Source organism: Oncorhynchus tshawytscha, linkage group LG06, assembly GCF_018296145.1.
Source record: "Oncorhynchus tshawytscha isolate Ot180627B linkage group LG06, Otsh_v2.0, whole genome shotgun sequence".
Taxonomy (NCBI): Eukaryota; Metazoa; Chordata; class Actinopteri; order Salmoniformes; family Salmonidae; genus Oncorhynchus; species Oncorhynchus tshawytscha.
Genome location: NC_056434.1, coordinates 1,521,303 through 1,540,108, shown reverse-complemented (window position 1 = coordinate 1,540,108; position 18,806 = coordinate 1,521,303). Strand labels below are relative to the sequence as shown.

The window sequence follows — 18,806 nt, the reverse complement described above, 5'->3', positions numbered from 1 at the left end:
TACTTGTGGGGTTCCCAGTGCTGGTGTTTACTAGGGCAGTGTGATGGTACCTGTGGGGTTCCCGGGTGCAGGGCTGGTGTTTACTAAGGCAGTGTGATGGTACCTGTGGGGTTCCCAGGGCTGGTGTTAACTAAGGCAGTGTGATGGTACCTGTGGGGTTCCCAGGGCTGGTGTTTACTAAGGCAGCGTGATGGTACCTGTGGGGTTCCCAGGCGTTCTATCAGAGGAACCAGGTGCAGGGCTGGTGTTTACTAAGGCAGTGTGATGGTACCTGTGGGGTTCCCAGGCGTTCTATCAGAGGAACCAGGTGCAGGGCTGGTGTTTACTAAGGCAGTGTGATGGTACCTGTGGGGTTCCCAGGCGTTCTATCAGAGGAACCAGGTGCAGGGCTGGTGTTTACTAAGGCAGTGTGATGGTACCTGTGGGGTTCCCAGGTCTGGTGTTTACTAAGGCAGTGTGATGGTTCCCAGGGCTGGTGTTTACTAAGGCAGTGTGATGGTACCTGTGGGGTTCCCAGGCGTTCTATCAGAGGAACCAGGTGCAGGGCTGGTGTTTACTAAGGCAGTGTGATGGTACCTGTGGGGTTCCCAGGTGTTCTATCAGAGGAACCAGGTGCAGGGCTGTGTATTTAGTCTCCAGGCGTTTCATCTTGGCATCAAGACGCTCACCCTCTACAATGAGAAGAGATAAGAGTCACTGATCCAGACAGACAGACAGACAGACAGACAGACAGACAGACAGACAGAAAATCTTACCCTTGACATGGACCCTGGGAAGAATGTTCTGGAATGGTGCGGCATGTAGCAGGTCACACACCTCCTCCTGAGACTGAGTGAAAGAGAAGATTGTTTAAATTGTCTTTTTTTAGCAGCCATCGTATTTTCCACTGACACAAGGTGTTGCTGCTAGCTACTGGTCAGAGATGTTCCACTGACACAAGGTGTTGCTGCTAGCTGCTAGCTGCTAGCTACTGGTCAGAGATGTTCCACTGACACAAGGTGTTGCTGACAAGCTGCTAGCTACTGGTCAGAGATGTTCCACTGACACAAGGTGTTGCTGACAAGCTGCTAGCTACTGGTCAGAGATGTTCCACTGACACAAGGTGTTGCTGCTAGCTACTGGTCAGAGATGTTCCACTGAAACAAGGTGTTGCTGCTAGCTACTGGTCAGACATGTTCCACTGACACAAGGTGTTGCTGACAAGCTGCTAGCTACTGGTCAGAGATGTTCCACTGACACAAGGTGTAGCTGACAAGCTGCTAGCTACTGGTCAGAGATGTTCCACTGACACAAGGTGTAGCTGACAAGCTGCTAGCTACTGGTCAGAGATGTTCCACTGACACAAGGTGTAGCTGACAAGCTGCTAGCTACTGGTCAGAGATGTTCCACTGACACAAGGTGTAGCTGACAAGCTGCTAGCTACTGGTCAGAGATGTTCCACTGACACAAGGTGTAGCTGACAAGCTGCTAGCTACTGGTCAGAGATGTTCCACTGACACAAGGTGTTGCTGACAAGCTGCTAGCTACTGGTCAGAGATGTTCCACTGACACAAGGTGTTGCTGACAAGCTGCTGGTCAGAGATAGATGGATGTGCATGTTGGGATTAAGGTTGTGGTCATGTTGTGTTCATTGTATGAATAACTGGCACCCAGTGAGGAAGCAACAGTGATTTGAGCTTTTCAGTTTCCGGACTTTTACTTTCCAATGTGAGTTCACTTGCCAACAGCTCCCCTGGGGAACTCAGACCACGCTGTCCCCCTACACTCCCCTGGGGAACTCAGACCACGCTGTCCCCCTACGCTCCCCTGGAGAACTCGTAACACGCTGTCCCCCTACGCTCCCCTGGGGAACTCTGACCACGCTGTCCCCCTACGCTCCCCTGGGTAACTCGGTCCACGCTGTCCCCCTACGCTCCCCTGGGGAACTCAGACCACGCTGTCCCCCTACGCTCCCCTGGGGAACTCAGACCACGCTGTACCCCTACGCTCCCCTGGGGAACTCAGACCACGCTGTCCCCCTACGCTCCCCTGGGGAACTCAGACCACGCTGTCCCCCTACGCTCCCCTGGGGAACTAGGACCACGCTGTCCCCCTACGCTCCCCTGGGGAACTCGGACCACGCTGTCCCCCTACGCTCCCCTGGGGAACTCGGACCACGCTGTCCCCCTACGCTCCCCTGGGGAACTCGGACCACGCTGTCCCCCTACGCTCCCCTGGGGAACTCGGACCACGCTGTCCCCCTACGCTCCCCTGGGGAACTCTGACCACGCTGTCCCCCTACGCTCCCCTGGGGAACTCTGACCACGCTGTCCCCCTACGCTCCCCTGGGGAACTCTGACCACGCTGTCCCCCTACGCTCCCCTGGGGAACTCTGACCACGCTGTCCCCCTACGCTCCCCTGGGGAACTCTGACCACGCTGTCCCCCTACGCTCCCCTGGGGAACTCTGACCACGCTGTCCCCCTACGCTCCCCTGGGTAACTCGGTCCACGCTGTCCCCCTACGCTCCCCTGGGTAACTCGGTCCACGCTGTCCCCCTACGCTCCCTGGGTAACTCAGACCACGCTGTCCCCCTACGCTCCCCTGGGGAACTCAGACCACGCTGTCCCCCTACGCTCCCCTGGGGAACTCAGACCACGCTGTCCCCCTACGCTCCCCTGGGGAACTCAGACCACGCTGTCCCCCACGCTCCCCTGGGGAACTCAGACCACGCTGTCCCCCTACGCTCCCCTGGGGAACTCGGACCACGCTGTCCCCCTACGCTCCCCTGGGGAACTCGAACCGCGCTCCCCTGGGGAACTCAATCTTTTGCATTTTTTTACACCAGCTGAAAATATATTTCACAGCAGTTAAGATTGTACAATGATTTTACCCTACACTTGCTTGTTTAGTCAAGTAAACTGAAATTAGGTGAACTATTAGAATTTTAGCAACCAGGAAATGACGGATCGATTTCTGCACTGTGCACCTTTCAATCTTTTATCTTGCCCATTTACCTGTGTCAGTCTAGCATGGAAAGAGCAAGTGTTCCTAATGTTTTGTATAGTCAGCGTACATTGCTAAATTCTCCTCTAGTTGTATCTCACTCTACCTAGTTGTATATAATGTATGGAAACTGTTTCAACTCCGCTGTCTGTAAACGTTGTCTATCGCCATATCACCAGGTAACATTCTGAGTATGTTGTCTATTACTAGGAGCACCATATCACCAGGTAACATTTTGAATATGTTGTCTATTACTAGCAGCACCATATCACCAGGTAACATTCTGAGTATGTTGTCTATCAGCACCATATCACCAGGTAACATTCTGAGTATGTTGTCTAGCAGCACCATATCACACAGTAACATTCTGAGTATGTTGTCTAACAGCACCATATCACCAGGTAACATTCTGAGTATGTTGTCTATTACTAGGAGCACCATATCACCAGGTAACATTCTGAGTATGTTGTCTATCAGCACCATATCACCAGGTAACATTCTGAGTATGTTGTCTATCAGCACCATATCACCAGGTAACATTCTGAGTATGTTGTCTAACAGCACCATATCACCAGGTAACATTCTGAGTATGTTGTCTATTACTAGGAGCACCATATCACCAGGTAACATTCTGAGTATGTTGTCTAACAGCACCATATCACCAGGTAACATTCTGTGTATGTTGTCTAGCAGCACCATATCACACAGTAACATTCTAAGTATGTTGTCTAACAGCACCATATCACCAGGTATCATTCTGAGTATGTTGTCTAGCAGCACCATATCACCAGGTATCATTCTGAGTATGTTGTCTAACAGCACCATATCACCAGGTAACATTCTGGGTATGTTGTCTAGCAGCACCATATCACCAGGTATCATTCTGAGTATGTTGTCTAGCAGCACCATATCACCAGGTATCATTCTGAGTATGTTGTCTAACAGCACCATATCACCAGGTAACATGCTGAGTATGTTGTCTAGCAGCACCAAATCACCAGGTAATATTCTGAGTATGTTGTCTAGCAGCACCATATCATCAGGTAACATTCTGAGTATGTTTAAATGTACTTGGTGAAAAAAGGTGATTCAGTTGTTGGGGTCGTGGTTGTGTAGACGTGTCGTGGTTGTGTAGACCTGTTGGGGTCGTGGTTGTGTAGACGTGTTGTGGTCGTGGTTGTGTAGACCTGTTGGGGTCGTGGTTGTGTAGACGTGTCGGGGTCGTGGTTGTGTAGACGTGTTGTGGTTGTGTAGACGTGTTGTGGTCGTGGTTGTGTAGACCTGTTGGGGTCGTGATTGTGTAGACCTGTTGGGGTCGTGGTTGTGTAGACCTGTTGGGGTCGTGGTTGTGTAGACGTGTTGTGGTCGTGGTTGTGTAGACCTGTTGGGGTCGTGATTGTGTAGACCTGGTTGGGGTCGTGGTTGTGTAGACCTGTTGGGGTCGTGGTTGTGTAGACCTGTTGGGGTCGTGGTTGTGTAGACCTGTTGGGGTCGTGGTTGTGTAGACCTATTGGGGTCGTGGTTGTGTAGACCTGTTGGGGTCGTGGTTGTGTAGACCTGTTGGGGTCGTGGTTGTGTAGACGTGTTGTGGTCGTGGTTGTGTAGACCTGTTGGGGTCGTGGTTGTGTAGACCTGTTGGGGTCGTGGTTGTGTAGACGTGTTGTGGTCGTGGTTGTGTAGACCTGTTGGGGTCGTGGTTGTGTAGACCTGTTGGGGTCGTGGTTGTGTAGACGTGTTGTGGTCGTGGTTGTGTAGACCTGTTGGGGTCGTGGTTGTGTAGACGTGTGTTGTGGTCGTGGTTGTGTAGACCTGTCGGGGTCGTGGTTGTGTAGACCTGTCGGGGTCGTGGTTGTGTAGACCTGTTGGGGTCGTGGTTGTGTAGACCTGTTGGGGTCGTGGTTGTGTAGACGTGTTGTGGTTGTGTAGACCTGTTGTGGTCGTGGTTGTGTAGACATGTTGGGGTCGTGGTTGTGTAGACATGTTGGGGTCGTGGTTGTGTAGACGTGTTGTGGGCGTGGTTCTTACCAGGCTCTGTTCGCTGAGCAGACAGAAGAGCAGTGCATTTCCCACCTCCCTGAGGTTCTGGAAGCAGACGGTCTTCAGTTCGGCGTACTCTACTATGTCCTTCAGCTGGTGGTGGAAAAACTCCAGGATACCTTGCGGGGAGGAGAGACGGGAGACGGCTACGTCAGCTAAACAAATCAAGAGATCGATTAAGGACACTCTAAGTGGCTAGCTACTGTAGTCTACTTTGCCTTGCTAAAACCTTTAATTATATAAATATCTAACAGACATTGAAGGGAGCTCCCTGTCTCTCCAGACTCACCCGGCGAGCCGTACTCGTGGCGTGGGAGACGGCAGATCTTAGGCATCACCTCCATCAGGGTCTTCACATACTGCATGATTGTGCCCTGGAGCTGAGGGGAGGGGTGGCAGGGTTAATAACATACTGCATGATGGCGCCCTGGAGCTGAGGAGAGGGGGGCGGGGTTAATAACATACTGCATGATGGTGCCCTGGAGCTGAGGAGATGATGGCGGGGCGGGGTTAATAACATACTGCAAGATGGTGCCCTGGAGCTGAGGAGAGAGGGGGGCGGGGTTAATAACATACTGCATGATGGTGCCCTGGAGCTGAGGAGAGGGGGGCGGGGTTAATAACATACTGCATGATGGTGCCCTGGAGCTGAGGGGGGGGCGGGGTTAATAACATACTGCATGATGGTGCCCTGGAGCTGAGGGAGGGAGGGGGGCAGGGTTAATAACATACTGCATGATGGTGCCCCTGAGGGGGGTTAATAACATAGCTGATGGTGCCCTGGAGCTGGGGGTTAATAACATACTGCATTCCTCCTCCCTCCATTCCCCTCCCTCCATTCCTCCTCCCTCCATTCCTCCTCCCTCCATTTCCTCCCTCCCTCTCTCCATTCCTCCTCCCTCCATTCCTCCTCCCTCCCTCTCTCCATTCCTCCTCCTCCCTCCATTCCTCCTCCCTCCCTCTCTCCATTCCTCCCCTCCCTCCTCCCTCTCTCCATTCCTCCTCCTCCCTCCATTCCTCCTCCCTCCCTCTCTCCATTCCTCCTCCCTCCCTCTCTCCATTCCTCCTCCCTCCATTCCTCCTCCCTCCCTCTCTCCATTCCTCCTCCCTCCCTCTCTCCATTCCTCCTTCCTCCCTCTCTCCATTCCTCCTCCCTCTCTCCATTCCTCCTCCCTCCCTCTCTCCATTCCTCCTCCCTCCATTCTCCCTCCCTTCCCTCCATTCTCCCTCCATTCTCCCTCCCTCTCTCCACTCTCCACTCCTCCTCCCTCACTCTCCATTCCTCCTCCCTCTCTCCATTCCTCCTCCCTCTCTCCACCCTCACTGCCCATTCCTCCTCCCTCCCTCCACTCTCCCTCCCACCCTCCCTCTACTCACCCTCCCTCCCTCCCACCCTCACTCTCCATCCCCTCTCGCCCACTTACCCTCCACCCCCTCACTCATCCCACCCCTCCTCCATCCCTTCTCTTTTCTCACCAGGCTCTTGACCACTTTCAGCAGCTCCTCCATGACCACAGCGATGCCCTGGTACCCCAGCAGACGACACATGGCCTTGATGTGAGGAGGACCAACAAAGTGCCTGTAGAAACCAAAGATACTGCTGTACGCCAGGTTCAGAGCCTGTAGAGAGGTAGAGGGAGACAGGAAGTTAAGGGCCTGTAGAGAGGGGAGAGGTAGAGGGAGACAGGAAGTTAAGGGCCTGTAGAAACCAAAGATACTGCTGTACGCCAGGTTCAGAGCCTGTAGAGAGGGAAGAGGTAGAGGGAGACAGGAAGTTAAGGGCCTGTAGAGAGGGGAGAGGTAGAGGGAGACAGGAAGTTAAGGGCCTGTAGAAACCAAAGATACTGCTGTACCCCAGTTTCAGAGCCTGTAGAGAGGGGAGAGGTAGGGGGAGACAGGAAGTTAAGGGCCTGTAGAAACCAAAGATACTGCTGGTTCAGAGCCTGAAGAGGGTGGAGAGAGGGAGACAGAGGGATAGAAAAGAGAGCGAGAGAGAGGGAAACAGGGAGAAAGAGAGAAAGTTATGCCAGAATTTTCCCCTACAATATTCACTTTCTCGCTCCCTGTCTGTCTGTCAGCTCTGAGTTGCTGTTGCTGTAATCGCTCAGTGGTGATGCTCAGGACTGGAGGAGAAGTGTTCCATTACACTGTAGGGGACTGGAGGAGAAGTGTTCCACTACACTGTAGGGGACTGGAGGAGAAGTGTTCCACTACACTGTAGGGGGCTTGACTCTGGGGGCTTGAAATCTTTCATTGAGAGTATTTTAACTTTTTGTATTGTTTGTTGGTTTGGTAATGAGGGGGCTTGACTCTGGGGCCAGAGAAATATGCTGAGAAGGATTATCACTTTTTGTACAGCAAGTTGGTTTGGAGTCAAACAGACAGGCCTGGAAATATCTGAGAAGGATTATCCCACCCAAGGTACTTGGAGTCAAACAGACAGGCCTGGATGAGATCTTTAAGGTCAGGGTCCTCCCCAAGGTACTAGGAGTCAAACAGACAGGCCTGGATGAGATCTTTAAGGTCCCTCCCCAAGGTACTAGGAGTCAAACAGACAGTTTTCTGTACAGGTACTGGGGCTGAGTAGGGTTATACTGACCTTTGACCCGTACTGGGGCTGAGTAGGGTTATACTGACCTTTGACCCGTACAGGTACTGGGGCTGGGTAGGGTTATACTGACCTTTGACCCGTACTGGGGCTGGGTAGGGTTGTACTGACCTTTGACCCGTACAGGTACTGGGGCTGGGTAGGGTTGTACTGACCTTTGACCCATACAGGTACTGGGGCTGGGTAAGGTTATACTGACCTTTGACCCGTACTGGGGCTGGGTAGGGTTGTACTGACCTTTGATCCGTACAGGTACTGGGGCTGGGTAGGGTTATACTGACCTTTGACCCGTACTGGGGCTGAGTAGGGTTGTACTGACCTTGACCCGTACAGGTACTGGGGCTGGGTAGGGTTATACTGACCTTTGAACCGTACTGGGGCTGAGTAGGGTTGTACTGACCTTTGACCCGTACAGGTACTGGGGCTGGGTAGGGTTATACTGACCTTTGACCCGTACAGGTACAGGGGCTGGGTAGGGTTATACTGACCTTTGACCCGTACAGGTACAGGGGCTGGGTAGGGTTATACTGACCTTTGATCCATACAGGTACTGGGGCTGGGTAGGGTTATACTAACCTTTGACCCATACTGGGGCTGGGTAGGGTTATACTGACCTTTGACCCATACTGGGGCTGGGTAGGGTTATACTGACCTTTGACCCGTACAGGTACTGGGGCTGGGCGTTGGGCGGCTTGTCCCTCTGGAACTCCTGAGAGAAGGGCAGGACCGTGCGGACAAACCTAGAGAGAAGAGAGAGATTGGATATTCCAATTAATAATTAATATTTTTCCATTAACCACAGAGAGCCCTCACAACGACAGGGAGAGAGATAGGATTACATTTCATAATGGTGATTAAGAACTTAAAACAAGTCCACCTGGTTTCTACCCCCCCTCTCTCTCTCCCCCATCCGGGATCCACCTGGTTTCTACCCCCTCTCTCTCTCCCCCATCAGGGTCCACCTGGTTTCTACCCCCTCCTCTCTCTCCCCAATCAGGGATCCACCTGGTTTCTACCCCCTCTCTCCCCATCAGGGATCCACCTGGTTTCTACCCCGCCTCTCTCCCCCATCAGGGATCCAGCTGGTTTCTACCCCCCTCCCCTCTCTCTCTCCCCCATCAGGGATCCAGCTGGTTTCTACCCCCTCCTCTCTCTCCCCATCAGGGATCCACCTGGTTTCTACCCCCCCCTCTCTCTCCCCCAGGGATCCAGCTGGTTTCTACCCCCCTCTCTCTCCCCATCAGGGATCCAGCTGGTTTCTACCCCCCTCCCTCCTCTCTCTCCCCATCAGGGATCCAGCTGGTTTCTACCCCCTCTCTCTCTCCCCATCAGGGATCCAGCTGGTTTCTACCCCCTCTCTCTCCCCCATCAGGGATCTCTGTTAACAAGAACAGGTGTAAATCCTTAATAACTCCCTCTGTTGTTAACAGGTGTAAATCCTTCATAACCCCCTCTGCTGTAGACAAGAACAGGTGTAAATCCTTCATAACCCCCTCTGCTGTTAACAGGTGTAAATCCTTCATAACCCCTCTGCTGTTAACAGGTGTAAATCAGGTGTAAATCCTTCATAACCCCTCTGCTGTTAACAGGTGTAAATCCTTAATAACCCCCCTCTGTTGTTAACAGGTGTAAATCCTTCATAACCCCTCTGCTGACAAGAACAGGTGTAAATCCTTCATAACCCCCCTCTGCTGTTAACAGGTGTAAATCCTTCATAACCCCCTCTGCTGTTAACAGGTGTAAATCCTTCATAACCCCTCTGCTGTTAACAGGTGTAAATCCTTCATAACCCCTCTGCTGTTAACAGGTGTAAATCCTTCATAACCCCCTCTGCTGTTAACAGGTGTAAATCCTTCATAACCCCCTCTGCTGTAGACAAGAACAGGTGGAAATGCTAATGTTCCAAATGGAATTAGAAAATGAAAAATGATGGTGTTCCGTTGTAGCAGTAGTTGTGTGTAGTTGTAGTAGTAGTTGTGTGTAGTTGTAGCAGTAGTTGTGTGTAGTTGTAGCAGTAGTTGTGTCTAGTTGTAGCAGTAGTTGTGTGTAGTTGTAGCAGTAGTTGTGTGTAGTTGTAGCAGTAGTTGTGTGTAGTTGTAGCAGTAGTTGTGTGTAGTTGTAGCAGTAGTTGTGTGTAGTTGTAGCAGTAGTTGTGTGTAGTTGTAGCAGTAGTTGTGTGTAGTTGTAGCAGTAGTTGTGTGTAGTTGTAGCAGTAGTTGTGTGTAGTTGTAGTTGTGTGTAGTTGTGTCTAGTTGTAGCAGTAGTTGTGTCTAGTTGTAGCAGTAGTTGTGTCTAGTTGTAGCAGTACTTGTGTGTAGTTGTAGTATTAGTTGTGTGTGGTTGTGTAGTATTAGTTGTGTGTGGTTGTGTAGTATTAGTTGTGTGTAGTTGTAGCAGTAGTTGTGTGTAGTTGTAGCAGTAGTTGTGTGTAGTTGTAGCAGTAGTTGTGTGTAGTTGTGTTACCTGTTAGTAGATCCGTTGTAGCAGTAGTTGTGTGTAGTTGTAGCAGTAGTTGTGTGTAGTTGTGTCTAGTTGTAGCAGTAGTTGTGTGTAGTTGTGTTACCTGTTAGTAGATCCGTTGTAGCAGTAGTTGTGTGTAGTTGTAGCAGTAGTTGTGTGTAGTTGTAGCAGTAGTTGTGTGTAGTTGTAGCAGTAGTTGTGTGTAGTTGTAGCAGTAGTTGTGTGTACTTGTAGCAGTAGTTGTGTGTAGTTGTGTCTAGTTGTAGCAGTAGTTGTGTGTAGTTGTGTTACCTGTTAGTAGATCCGTTGTAGCAGTAGTTGTGTGTAGTTGTAGCAGTAGTTGTATGTAGTTGTAGCAGTAGTTGTGTGTAGTTGTAGCAGTAGTTGTGTGTAGTTGTAGCAGTAGTTGTGTGTAGTTGTAGCAGTAGTTGTGTGTGGTTGTGTAGTATTAGTTGTGTGTAGTTGTAGCAGTAGTTGTGTGTAGTTGTGTTACCTGTTAGTAGATCCGTTGTAGCAGTAGTTGTGTGTAGTTGTAGCAGTAGTTGTGTGCAGTACTGCATTCCTGTGGTGAGGGCAGTTGATCCTAGCAGTAGTTGTAGCAGTAGTTGACACAACAGTTACCTGTTAGTAGATACGTTGTAGCAGTAGTTGTGTGTAGTTGTAGCAGTAGTTGTGTGTAGTTGTAGCAGTAGTTGTGTGTAGTTGTAGCAGTAGTTGTGTGTAGTTGTATCAGTAGTTTTGTGTAGTTGTAGCAGTAGTTGTGTGTAGTTGTAGCAGTAGTTGTGTGTAGTTGTAGCAGTAGTTGTGTGTAGTTGTAGCAGTAGTTGTGTGTAGTTGTGTAGTATTAGTTGTGTCTAGTTGTAGCAGTAGTTGTGTGTGGTTGTGTGGTATTAGTTGTGTCTAGTTGTAGCAGTAGTTGTGTCTAGTTGTAGCAGTAGTTGTGTGTGGTTGTGTTACCTGTTAGTAGATCCGTTGTAGCAGTAGTTGGGTGTGGTTGTGTAGTATTAGTTGTGTATAGTTGTAGCAGTAGTTGTGTGTAGTTGTAGCAATAGTTGTGTGTGGTTGTGTAGTATTAGTTGTGTGTAGTTGTAGTATTAGTTGTAGCAGTAGTTGTGTGTAGTTGTAGCAGTAGTTGTAGCAGTAGTTGTGTGTAGTTGTAGCAGTAGTTGTGTGTAGTTGTAGTTGTGTCTAGTTGTAGCAGTAGTTGTGTGTAGTTGTAGCAGTAGTTGTGTGTAGTTGTAGCAGTAGTTGTGTCTAGTTGTAGCAGTAGTTGTGTGTAGTTGTAGTATTAGTTGTGTGTGGTTGTGTAGTATTAGTTGTGTGTAGTTGTAGCAGTAGTTGTGTGTAGTTGTAGCAGTAGTTGTGTGTGGTTGTGTAGTATTAGTTGTGTGTAGTTGTGTGTAGTTGTAGCAGTAGTTGTGTGTAGTTGTGTTACCTGTTAGTAGATCCGTTGTAGCAGTAGTTGTGTGTAGTTGTGTGTAGTTGTGTCTAGTTGTGTTACCTGTTAGTAGGTCCGTTGTAGCAGTAGTTGTGTGTAGTTGTAGCAGTAGTTGTGTGTAGTTGTAGCAGTAGTTGTGTGTAGCTGTAGCAGTAGTTGTGTGTAGTTGTAGCAGTAGTTGTGTGTGGTTGTGTAGTATTAGTTGTGTGTAGTTGTAGCAGTAGTTGTGTGTAGTTGTGTTACCTGTTAGTAGATCCGTTGTAGCAGTAGTTGTGTGTAGTTGTAGCAGTAGTTGTGTGCAGTTGTAGCAGTAGTTGTGTGTAGTTGTAGCAGTAGTTGTGTTACCTGTTAGTAGATCCGTTGTAGCAGTAGTTGTGTGTAGTTGTAGTTGTGTGTAGTTGTAGCAGTAGTTGTGTGTAGTTGGAGCAGTAGTTGTGTGTAGTTGTGTCTAGTTGTAGCAGTAGTTGTGTGTAGTTGTTACCTGTTAGTAGATCCGTTGTAGCAGTAGTTGTGTGTAGTTGTAGCAGTAGTTGTATGTAGTTGTAGCAGTAGTTGTGTGTAGTTGTAGCAGTAGTTGTGTGTAGTTGTAGCAGTAGTTGTGTGTAGTTGTAGCAGTAGTTGTGTGTGGTTGTGTAGTATTAGTTGTGTGTAGTTGTAGCAGTAGTTGTGTGTAGTTGTGTTACCTGTTAGTAGATCCGTTGTAGCAGTAGTTGTGTGTAGTTGTAGCAGTAGTTGTGTGTAGTTGTAGCAGTAGTTGTGTGTAGTTGTAGCAGTAGTTGTGTGTAGTTGTAGCAGTAGTTGTGTGTAGTTGTATCAGTAGTTTTGTGTAGTTGTAGCAGTAGTTATGTGTAGTTGTAGCAGTAGTTGTGTGTATTTGTAGCAGTAGTTGTGTGTAGTTGTAGCAGTAGTTGTGTGTAGTTGTGTAGTATTAGTTGTGTCTAGTTGTAGCAGTAGTTGTGTGTGGTTGTGTGGTATTAGTTGTGTCTAGTTGTAGCAGTAGTTGTGTCTAGTTGTAGCAGTAGTTGTGTGTGGTTGTGTTACCTGTTAGTAGATCCGTTGTAGCAGTAGTTGGGTGTGGTTGTGTAGTATTAGTTGTGTGTAGTTGTAGCAGTAGTTGTGTGTAGTTGTAGCAGTAGTTGTGTGTAGTTGTAGCAATAGTTGTGTGTGGTTGTGTAGTATTAGTTGTGTGTAGTTGTAGTAGTAGTTGTGTGTAGTTGTAGCAGTAGTTGTGTGTAGTTGTAGCAGTAGTTGTGTCTAGTTGTAGCAGTAGTTGTGTCTACTTGTAGCAGTAGTTGTGTCTAGTTGTAGCAGTAGTTGTGTGTAGTTGTAGCAGTAGTTGTGTGTGGTTGTGTTACCTGTTAGTAGATCCGTTGTAGCAGTAGTTGGGTGTGGTTGTGTAGTATTAGTTGTGTGTAGTTGTAGCAGTAGTTGTGTGTAGTTGTAGCAATAGTTGTGTGTGGTTGTGTAGTATTAGTTGTGTGTAGTTGTAGCAGTAGTTGTGTGCAGTTGTAGCAGTAGTTGTGTCTAGTTGTAGCAGTAGTTGTGTGTAGTTGTAGCAGTAGTTGTGTGTGGTTGTGTAGTATTAGTTGTGTCTACTTGTAGCAGTAGTTGTGTCTAGTTGTAGCAGTAGTTGTGTGTAGTTGTAGCAGTAGTTGTGTGTGGTTGTGTAGTATTAGTTGTGTGTGGTTGTGTAGTATTAGTTGTGTCTAGTTGTAGCAGTAGTTGTGTGTAGTTGTAGCAGTAGTTGTGTGTAGTTGTAGCAGTAGTTGTGTCTAGTTGTAGCAGTAGTTGTGTCTAGTTGTAGCAGTAGTTGTGTGTAGTTGTAGCAGTAGTTGTGTGTGGTTGTGTAGTATTAGTTGTGTGTAGTTGTAGCAGTAGTTGTGTGTGGTTGTGTAGTATTAGTTGTGTGTGGTTGTAGCAGTAGTTGTGTGTGGTTCTGTAGTATTAGTTGTGTGTAATTATAGCAGTAGTTGTGTGTAGTTGTGTAGTATTAGTTGTGTGTAGTTGTAGCAGTAGTTGTGTGTGGTTGTGTAGTATTAGTTGTGTGTAGTTGTAGCAGTAGTTGTGTGTGGTTGTGTAGTATTAGTTGTGTGTAGTTGTAGCAGTAGTTGTGTGTGGTTGTGTAGTATTAGTTGTGTGTAGTTGTAGCAGTAGTTGTGTGTGGTTGTGTAGTATTAGTTGTGTGTAGTTGTAGCAGTAGTTGTGTGTGGTTGTGTAGTATTAGTTGTGTGCAGTTGTAGCAGTAGTTGTGTGTAGTTGTAGCAGTAGTTGTGTGTAGATGTAGCAGTAGTTGTAGCAGTAGTTGTGTGTGGTTGTGTAGTATTAGTTGTGTGTAGATGTAGCAGTAGTTGTGTGTAGTTGTAGCAGTAGTTGTGTGTAGATGTAGCAGTAGTTGTAGCAGTAGTTGTGTGTAGTTGTAGCAGTAATTGTGTGTAGTTGTGTTACCTGTTAGTAGATCCGTTGTAGCAGTAGTTGGGGAGGAAATCGTAGTTGAGTTCCCAGAAGACATGGAGTGTGATGCGTCCGTAGGGGGCGGAGACATTGTGATTGGCCTCCCGGAACATGGCGTCCATACTGTCCAGCGTCAGGAACTTAGACAGCAGCTTGTGGGTCATACGGTTGATGTTCATCAGACCTTCTAGTTCCTGTTACAAGGAGGAGGAGAAGACAGCTTGTAGGTCATACGGTTGATGTTCATCAGACCTTCTAGTTCCTGTTACAAGGAGGAGGAGAAGACAGCTTGTGGGTCAAACGGATGATGTCCAATCAGACCTTCTCGTTCCTGTTACAAGGAGGAGGAGAAGACAGCTTGTGGGTCATACGGTTGATGTCCAATCAGACCTTCTAGTTCCTGTTACAAGGAGGAGGAGAAGACAGCTTGTGGGTCATACGGTTGATGTTCATCAGACCTTCTAGTTCCTGTTACAAGGAGGGGGAGAAGACAGCTTGTGGGTCATACGGTTGATGTTCATCAGACCTTCTAGTTCCTGTTACAAGGAGGAGGAGAAGACAGCTTGTGGGTCATACGGTTGATGTTCATCAGACCTTCTAGTTCCTGTTACAAGGAGGAGGAGAAGACAGCTTGTGGGTCATACGGTTGATGTTCATCAGACCTTCTAGTTCCTGTTGCAAGGAGGAGGAGAAGACAGCTTGTGGGTCATACGGTTGATGTTCATCAGACCTTCTAGTTCCTGTTACAAGGAGGAGGAGAAGACAGCTTGTGGGTCATACGGTTGATGTTCATCAGACCTTCTAGTTCCTGTTACAAGGAGGAGGAGAAGACAGCTTGTGGGTCAAACGGATGATGTCCAATCAGACCTTCTCGTTCCTGTTACACAGTGGACAGTCAATAAATAACACAGACACACTTAAAGCAGGTCGTACCACGATGGATGTGAGGTCCTCGCTCTCAAAGCGGTTGATGGCCAGCTCCAGAGACTTGTAGAGAGCAGCAGACACTCTCTGGGTGATCAGACGGTTCAGGTCTATGGAACGACCCAGCAGCTAGAGAGAGGAGAGGAACCAACATGACAGACAGACACAACCCAGGACTGTTAGGGAGAATCATACAAAAATGTAAACTCATCAAAAAAAGAAACGTCCTCAAATCAAATCAAATTTTATTTGTCACATACACATGGTTAGCAGATGTTAATGCGAGTGTAGGGAAATGCTTGTGCTTCTAGTTCCGACAATGCAGTAATAACGAACAAGTAATCTAACTAACAATTCCAAAAAAACTACTGTCTTATACACAGTGTAAGGGGATAAAGAATATGTACATAAGGATATATGAATGAGTGATGGTACAGAGCAGCATAGGCAAGATACAGTAGATGATATCGAGTACAGTATATACATATGAGATAAGTATGTAAACCAAGTGGCATAGTTAAAGTGGCTAGTGATACATGTATTACATAAGGATGCAGTCGATGATATAGAGTACAGTATCAACGTATGCATATGAGATGAACAATGTAGGGTAAGTAACATTATATAAGGTAGCATTGTTTAAAGTGGCTAGTGATATATTTACATCATTTCCCATCAATTCCCATGATTAAAGTGGCTGGAGTAGAGTCAGTGTCATTGACAGTGTGTTGGCAGTAGCCACTCAATGTTAGAGGTGGCTGTTTAACAGTCTGATGGCCTTGAGATAGAAGCTGTTTTTCAGTCTCTCGGTCCCAGCTTTGATGCACCTGTACTGACCTCGCCTTCTGGATGACAGCGGGGTGAACAGGCAGTGGCTCGGGTGGTTGATGTCCTTGATGATCTTTATGGCCTTCCTGTAGCATCGGGTGGTGTAGGTGTCCTGGAGGGCAGGTAGTTTGCCCCGGTGATGCGTTGTGCAGACCTCACTACCCTCTGGAGAGCCTTACGGTTGAGGGCGGTGCAGTTGCCATACCAGGCGGTGATACAGCCCGCCAGGATGCTCTCGATTGTGCATCTGTAGAAGTTTGTGAGTGCTTTTGGTGACAAGCCAAATTTCTTCAGCCTCCTGAGGTTGAAGAGGCGCTGCTGCGCCTTCCTCACGATGCTGTCTGTGTGAGTGGACCAATTCAGTTTGTCTGTGATGTGTATGCCGAGGAACTTAAAACTTGCTACCCTCTCCACTACTGTTCCATCGATGTGGATGGGGGTGTTCCCTCTGCTGTTTCCTGAAGTCCACAATCATCTCCTTAGTTTTGTTGACGTTGAGTGTGAGGTTATTTTCCTGACACCACACTCCGAGGGCCCTCACCTCCTCCCTGTAGGCCGTCTCGTCGTTGTTGGTAATCAAGCCTACCACTGTTGTGTCGTCCGCAAACTTGATGATTGAGTTGGAGGCGTGCATGGCCACGCAGTCGTGGGTGAACAGGGAGTACAGGAGAGGGCTCAGAACGCACCCTTGTGGGGCCCCAGTGTTGAGGATCAGCGGGGAGGAGATGTTGTTGCCTACCCTCACCACCTGGGGGCGGCCCGTCAGGAAGTCCAGTACCCAGTTGCACAGGGCGGGGTCGAGACCCAGGGTCTCGAGCTTGATGACGAGCTTGGAGGGTACTATGGTGTTGAATGCCGAGCTGTAGTCGATGAACAGCATTCTCACATAGGTATTCCTCTTGTCCAGATGGGTTAGGGCAGTGTGCAGTGTGGTTGAAATTGCATCGTCTGTGGACCTATTTGGGCGGTAAGCAAATTGGAGTGGGTCAAGGGTGTCAGGTAGGGTGGAGGTGATATGGTCCTTGACTAGTCTCTCAAAGCACTTCATGATGACGGATGTGAGTGCTACGGGGCGGTAGTCGTTTAGCTCAGTTACATTAGCTTTCTTGGGAACAGGAACAATGGTGGCCCTCTTGAAGCATGTGGGAACAGCAGACTGGTATAGGGATTGATTGAATATGTCCGTAAACACACCGGCCAGCTGGTCTGCGCATGCTCTGAGGGCGCGGCTGGGGATGCCGTCTGGGCCTGCAGCCTTGCGAGGGTTAACACGTTTAAATGTCTTACTCACTTCGGCTGCAGTGAAGGAGAGACCGCATGTTTCCGTTGCAGGCCGTGTCAGTGGCACTGTATTGTCCTCAAAGCGGGCAAAAAAGTTATTTAGTCTGCCTGGGAGCAAGACATCCTGGTCCGTGACTGGGCTGGGTTTCTTCCTGTAGTCCGTGATTGACTGTAGACCCTGCCACATGCCTCTTGTGTCTGAGCCGTTGAATTGAGATTCTACTTTGTCTCTGTACTGGCGCTTAGCTTGTTTGATAGCCTTGCGGAGGGAATAGCTGCACTGTTTGTATTCGGTCATGTTACCAGTCACCTTGCCCTGATTAAAAGCAGTGGTTCGTGCCTTCAGTTTCACACGAATGCTGCCATCAATCCACGGTTTCTGGTTAGGGAATGTTTTAATCTTTGCTATGGGAACGACATCTTCAACGCACGTTCTAATGAACTCGCACACCGTATCAGCGTATTCGTCAATGTTGTTGTCTGACGCAATACGAAACATCTCCCAGTCCACGTGATGGAAGCAGTCTTGGAGTGTGGAGTCAGCTTGGTCGGACCAGCGTTGGACAGACCTCAGCGTGGGAGCTTCTTGTTTCCTCTTACTGTCAACTGCGTTACATTTTCAGCAAACTTAACAGGTGTAAATATTTGTATGAACATAAAAAGAATCAACAACTGAGACCTAAATTGAACAAGTTCCACTGACATGTGACTAACAGAAAGGGAATAATGTGTCCCTGAACAAAGGGGGTTAAAAAGTAAGAGTCAGTATCTGGAGTGGCCACCAACTGCATTAAGTACTGCAGTGCATCTCCTCCTCATGGACTGCACCAGATTTGCCAGTTCTTGCTGTGAGATGTTACCCCACTCTTCCACCAAGGAACCTGCAAGTTTCCAGACATTTCTGGGGGGAATGGCCCTAGCCCTCACCCTCCGATCCAACAGGTCCCAGATATTTCTGGGGGGAATGTCCCTAGTCCTCACCCTCCAATCCAACAGGTCCCAGATGTGCTCAATGGGATTGAGATCCGGGCTCGTCACTGGCCATGGCAGAACACTGACATTCCTGTCTTGCAGGAAATCATGCACAGAGTGAGCAGTATGGCTGGTGGTATTGTCATGCTGGAGGGTCATGTCAGGATGAGCCTGCAGGAAGGGTACCACATGAGAGAGATGGATGTCTTCCCTGTAACGCACAGAGTTGAGATTGCCTGGAATGACACACCGCCCCAGACCATGACGGACCCTACACCTCCAAATCGATCCCGTTCCAGAGTACAGGCCTCGGTGTAACGCTCATTCTTTCGATGATAAATGCGAATCCGACCATCACCGCTGGTGAGACAAAACCGCGATTCGTCAGTGAAGAGCACTTTTTGCCAGTCCTGTCTGGTCCAGCGACGGTGGGTTTGTGCCTATATGCAACGTTGTTGCCAGTGATGTCTGGTGAGGACCTGCCTTATACAACAGGCCTACAAGCCATCAGTCCAGCCTATTGCGGACAGTCTGAGCACTGATGGAGGGATTGTGCGTTTCTGGTGTAACTCAGCAGTTGTTGGTGCCATCCTGTACCTGTCCCGCAGGTGTGATGTTCAGATGTACTGATCCTGTGCAGGTGTTGTTACACGTGGTCTGCCACTGCAAGGACGATCAGCTGTCCTTCTTGTCTCCCTGTAGCACTGTCTTAGGCATCTCACAGTACGGACATTGCAGTTTACTGCCCTGGCCACTTCTGCAGTCCTCATGCCTCCTTGCAGCATGCCTAAGGCACATTCATGCAGATGAGCAGGGTCCCCGG

The 18,806-nt window shown here is 48.7% G+C and overlaps 1 protein-coding gene across 5 annotated transcripts in view; it reads right to left on the bottom strand.

The window, feature by feature from the left end:
• Window positions 1–18,806, bottom strand: part of LOC112253244 (cytoplasmic FMR1-interacting protein 1 homolog) — a 108,683-nt gene that overhangs the window by 13,082 nt on the left and 76,795 nt on the right. For 4 of the 5 annotated variants that reach the window (XM_042322800.1, XM_042322801.1, XM_042322802.1 and 1 more), the window contains 8 exons: window positions 14,912–15,031; window positions 13,973–14,172; window positions 8,282–8,369; window positions 6,498–6,641; window positions 5,311–5,401; window positions 5,010–5,140; window positions 756–828; window positions 577–671 (listed from right to left, as the gene is read on the bottom strand). In XM_042322800.1, coding sequence (XP_042178734.1) covers window positions 577–671; window positions 756–828; window positions 5,010–5,140; window positions 5,311–5,401; window positions 6,498–6,641; window positions 8,282–8,369; window positions 13,973–14,172; window positions 14,912–15,031 — 942 coding nt within the window. Of the gene's footprint in view, window positions 1–576; window positions 672–755; window positions 829–5,009; window positions 5,141–5,310; window positions 5,402–5,570; window positions 5,670–6,497; window positions 6,642–8,281; window positions 8,370–13,972; window positions 14,173–14,911; window positions 15,032–18,806 lie in introns of those variants that run through there. The other variant, XM_042322804.1, reaches the window with a different exon arrangement.